The 5746-nt window shown below is 29.4% G+C and overlaps 1 protein-coding gene across 1 annotated transcript; it reads left to right on the top strand.

The window, feature by feature from the left end:
* Positions 1 to 3766: 3766 nt before the first annotated feature.
* LOC126728319 (agamous-like MADS-box protein AGL62) lies at positions 3767 to 4210 on the top strand. The gene has a single exon (XM_050434166.1). It carries the CDS (start codon positions 3767 to 3769, stop codon positions 4208 to 4210), a length of 444 nt encoding a protein of 147 aa, XP_050290123.1.
* The last annotated feature ends 1536 nt before the right edge of the window (positions 4211 to 5746 follow it).

Below are 5746 nucleotides of genomic sequence, written 5' to 3' on the forward strand. Positions count from 1 at the left end.
CATGTGACCGAAGTGTTTAAAACTTTTTTCAACACAAACAGAAAATTGTAGAGTGTAGCTTAACATTGTTAAAATTTTAGAAATGCCTTTAAGCACAGTGTTGTTTAGTTTTTCAAATTTGAATATTGTATTGCTCAACAACATTATTTTTGTCTTCAAACACATGAACGTATGGACATGCAAGGTATGATGTAGTTGACACATTGATTAGATAAGATACATTCAAATACTTGCAAGGCTGCAAGACTATAACTGAAAGTAACTGCATAAAACAAAATGGAATTCTTAAATCAATTAGAGGATTTAGTTTAGGCTTTTGCTTTTAATATTTGGGTTCCTTTTCCTCTATAAATTACTGGTCATTATGGAAAACATGAGTTAAAGTTAGCTGATTCATCAAATCTGGTCACTATGGAATACATGGAAAGAATCAATATGAGTCAAAGTTAGCTGATTCATTAAATTACTGGTCACTATGGAAAACATGAGTTAAAAAAAAAAATAGAACTATTAAAGATTAGATTTTAAAGATTAGGCTTTTGCTGAACTGTTTTTTCATTTGATAGAATCATTGAAATTTTTATGCTAATCTATTTAATTCTTGAAGAAAATAACATGTATAGGAAGAGTTCTCGTTGTTTTTTTTTTTTTTTTTTTTTTTTTTTTTTTTTTTTTTTATGAGGGTAAGTTGCCTTCTCTCACAATCAAATTGTTTGATGATATGAAGGAGACTAAAAAAGAAAAATTTGCACAATTTGGTTTTAAATTGAAACAGAGGGGAATTAAACTCTTATATTTACTTATTTCAGGATACAGCTTTACTTCAACATTTTTTTTTAATATAATGAATACATTGAATATTTAGTAGAAGACATGAAATAATGTCTTGTTGTTTGATAATAACACAATTAGGTAACTCATCCAAGAATGACTTACTGTTTGATTGGCTAAACAAGCAACCAAATGATTCTGTGGTGTATGTGTCATTTGGGAGTGATGCAACACTGTCACACTAGCAAATGACTGAGCTATTTGTGTCATTTTTTTAATCAAGAAAAATGTATATTTTGTTATTATTTGATGGCTATTACAATCCTAATGTCACATCATTTTACTAATATCTTACTACTAGACTCATAAACCATTATTATTGCTAGATTCATAATAAGTTATTGTTCCTCTACTTTCTAATTTGTGATGGCTTTAGTGTTGAATGTGGGTTGCTTCATTGTTATTTTACTGCTAGACGTATATGACTTCATTGATACTATACCACTAAAGAGGTGAAAATTTGACCACAAAGCCTACCACAAGATACTCCAAACTAATAAATGGATTTGGGTAAGCCTGGGTTCATTAGAGGAGTTTGACCCACCACTCTAATCAATACTCCCCTAGATTGATGTTGAAGTAGCCAAAGATCTACCACCTAAAAAAGCCAAGACCCCATACTCATATCCATTCAATGAATGAATAAATGAATTCATTCAGGACTTGGAACTTGCTCACCCAATGAAACTTCCACTTACTAAGAATGTGCTGCTAGAGAATCGATGTTGAATTCCAATAGCTAATGTCACATCATTTGGAAGTTCATCTTATTTTTTATTTATTTTTAATTAAAAAAATTGGTAGCTTTCCCGTGCATCACACGAGTTAGCGACTAGTTATTATTGTTATTCTTCTTATTATTGTTGTTGTTGTTTTTCTTGTTCTTATTGTTGTTCTTTTTATTGTTTTTATTATTATTCTTATTATTGTTATTGTTCTTATTGTTATTCTTACTATTATTATTGTTATCATTTTTATTGTTATCTATATATATATATATATATATATATATATAAAACCGAAGACTTTGGATCTCCCACAATTTTTCACGTCATCACTATATTCTTTTTCTTTTTCTTTTTCTTTTAGATTCTTTTTTATTTTTGGTTTTATATCTTATCAAGTATTACAATAGTTTAGTTTAAATAAAACTCTATTAGATATATGTTTCAAAAGCTTGAAAATTCTATTTCAATTATTTTTATTTTTGGTTTTATATCTTATCAAGTATTACAATAGTTTAGTTTAAATAAAACTCTATTAGATATATGTTTCAAAAGCTTGAAAATTCTATTTCAACTAAAATTCTATAACAAAAATTTTCACAAATATAAGCTTCTGCCAAGGTCAAAACCCTTCATACTAACACTTTCTTTTTATTTTAGATTCTTTTTATTTTTGGTTTTATATCTTATCAAGTATTACAATAGTTTAGTTTAAATAAAACTCTATTAGATATATGTTTCAAAAGTTTGAAAATTCTATAACAAAAATTTTCACAAATATAAGCTTCTGCCAAGGTTGAAACCCTTCATACTAACACATATCAAATTGAAGCCATAGTAGGAAGCAAACCCTGCACCTATGATTGTTTATGATTATTTTTGTTCATTGTTTGTATTTTAAACCCATTAAAACTTATTGCTTGATGGTATATCATGGTTTTTTTTTTCCCTTTACTTTTTCTTTCAAGGTTGCTAGGAACACAACCTAACATGTGATTTTTTTTCTTTGTTTAAAGTTTAGACCCATTAAAATTTAAAACTTATTACTTTATAGGTTCATGTACTTTTTTCTTCTTTTTATTTTTCTCTTTTGAATAGTCATATATTTTTGGCATTTTGGAAGTTTTACATCTGAATTTTTGTTAGTTTTTGCAATATTTGAACATGTTTAGCAGGTTTCAACAACTATACCATGTATTATTCTTTTGAAGGTAATCAATTTTTCTTTTATATTTCTCTATTATAAAATCATATATATATATATATATATATATATATAGTTTTGTTTCAATAATTTATAGGATGTAAATCTTATGATTCCTTAATATTTTTTGGCCTTTTGGAAGTTTTAACATCTGACTTTTTGAGTTATATTTTTGTAATATCTAAAACTATCTGGAAAATTTCAATGATTATACCATGAATTATTATTTTGAGTGTAACAAATTTTTCTCTTATATTTCTCTGTTGTGTAGTCACACATACATATATATTTTCATAATTTTTAAGCTCTTAATCTTTTGATTCTTTTCAATGGTTATAGGTTTATAGTCATGAACTATTCTTTAATATTTTTCGTAAGTCATTGCACGTTCAAACAATGACTTCCTTATCAAATTGTAACACAAATTGAAGTTATACAAGAGCAATTCATGCAATAATGTAGTTTTTTAATCAATTTAAAATTTTATAAAATCATTTTAGTTTACCACATAAATAAGTAGGATCCCGTGCATAGCACGGGTTAGTGACTAGTTATTATTATTCTTATTAATTTTACTATATGTGTTTTATTGAGGTATTTGATGCAAGCAACGTGGTAGTGCAAATTTTATTATTGGTCTATACTTCGTTACCAACTAGACTTAGGAATACATGCAATGACCACTCTATAACACAACTCTGTGTAGCCAACCCTATAAATTTCACAAAACATCACCGCCACCAATACTTTCACGCCAAGTTTCATATTTCACTATAAACTGCCAAAGTTTATCACTACCTAAACTCTAATTTCTATTCCTACATCGAATCGGAATGTTTATTACTTCTCTCTCTCTCTCTATATATATACCACACGTCTTTTCTATTTCTTCTATTCTGATTTCTGAGATAAATTGCAAGCACAAAAAAACAAAAACAAAATCCTTGTTTTTTTTTTTCTTTTGAGAATCTCTTATTGGGGTTTGCTTACACTTTTACTTTACATGATGGTTAGACCGAAAGGCATGGGACGCAGCAAAATAGAGATAAAGGAAATACAGAACAAGGGAGCCATGTACTGCACCTTCACAAAGCGTCGCAATGGTCTATGCAGAAAGGCTAGGGAGCTCCATACCTTGTGTGGTGCCCAAGTTGCTGCCATTGTCTTCTCTCCCATGAACAAGATGTACACCTTTGGTGAGCCTTCCGTGGACTCCGTGGTGAATCGCTTTCTTTATGAACAACAACAACAACCCTTGAATAGAGGAGGGCAGAAGAAGAAGAAGACGATACTGTTTTTGTCAGACGAGTGCATTGAAGGTTTTGAGTTGCATGAGCTTAAGCATTGCACGGCTTTGATGGAAAAGTTTGTGAAAAATTTAGAGGAACGACTAGCAAACGTGGTGTATAGGAGGGTTCAAACGAAGGATTTGATTAGTTTAATTAAATAAGAATAGTGGCTAGATAATTGTCTTTTAGGGCATAGCTAGGTAATTCGTTCTATTTTTTAAAATTTTTAATTTAGCATTGTATTGACAACTTAAGCCCTTTACTTTCTTAAGTTTGTGTTTTATTAAGAAAATTTTCTTTTTTATAAGTTTCCTCTCGATCTTAACTTGATTGATTGTTATTGACACTTGTTTATTTGTTTGGTTATTTATTTAATTTTTTTTTTAATGTTTAAGCATTTTTTCGTCTTCCTTTAATAATAGATGAGATTGTTGTTGTTGTTGTTATTATATTCTTATTGTTATTGTTATTATTGTTATTGTTGTTTGATAGAAAGGGGCAAATGCCAATTTTGTCCAAAATCTCCCAAAGCTAATGTTTAACTCTAGCCTATGATACATAATAGACCCTTGCTACTTTAATTTATATCACAAACAAGTTTTTCTGGTTCGGTTGACTTGCCAAGGTGTGTGGGTGTAAGATGAAAATCTAAATACAAACTGATTATTGACACACACAAAAATTAATTATAAATAAATAAATAAAAATTTGAGGTTAAAATGAAATAAGGACACATTTTTTTTATTTCCAGAATTTGATTTAAATATAAATCATTGTTGCCATTACTTTTCCATGCATTATGATACTTGGACAAATCCTAGACTATCATTCTCACATGATTTATGAACTTCCCCTCTCCCCTAACAACGAAAATGTCCTGAATGGTTTAGACTATTTAAAATAAATGAAAGTTAGTTTAATAACATTGCATAGAAGCAGATTACTTGCACACAAGATAATGCAACATCATGCCATTAAACCTCTGAGCCTGAAAGAACTACTCGTAGCATACATCTTGATTTGACGTACTGCGTTGTTATTATTAACTTGGAAATCACGGTCAAGGTTGAGAATATGAGGAAATTTACTAATTGCAAACACCCTAGCCTGTATGCCTGTAAATCACTCGAGTATTACTGAAATGTTGAAAGTTCTTAAACAGTTAAACCAATAATTAGTTATAAGAAGGTATGTAGACATACATGTGAGCATAGACCAGTACTCGAGGAAGTTCATTCCTTCTATATATGTTATATATAGTGGGAATCACTACTTTCATGGACAAAATGGCCTTATGTCTTTTTCACCCAAATTATATTTCCTTATGCCCCTCTTCCCAAACTAATTAAGAAAATGCTCCTCTTTTGTAACTCGATTTTCTTAAAATCGAGTTAAAAAAAAAAAAAATCTGGAGCCTTATAGTGACGTTTTTAAGAACCTATAGTGACGTTTTAAGGACCTATAGTGACGTTTTGTAACTCGATCTCCATAAAATCGAGTTATAGGCAATAAACTTAACTCGATTTTGAGAAAGTAGAGTTTCAAAAGAGGGGCATTTTACTAATTAGTTTGGGAAGGGGGGTATAAGGCTATATAATTTGGGTGAAAAGGGCATAAGGCAATTTTATCCCCACTTTCATTAATGAAAACTTGAAAGAGTGAAAGGCCGGAAAAAATTGGCTTTTGTCCTTTCTAAA

The sequence above is a fragment of the Quercus robur genome, chromosome 5 (assembly GCF_932294415.1).
Source record: "Quercus robur chromosome 5, dhQueRobu3.1, whole genome shotgun sequence".
NCBI lineage: Eukaryota > Viridiplantae > Streptophyta > Magnoliopsida > Fagales > Fagaceae > Quercus > Quercus robur.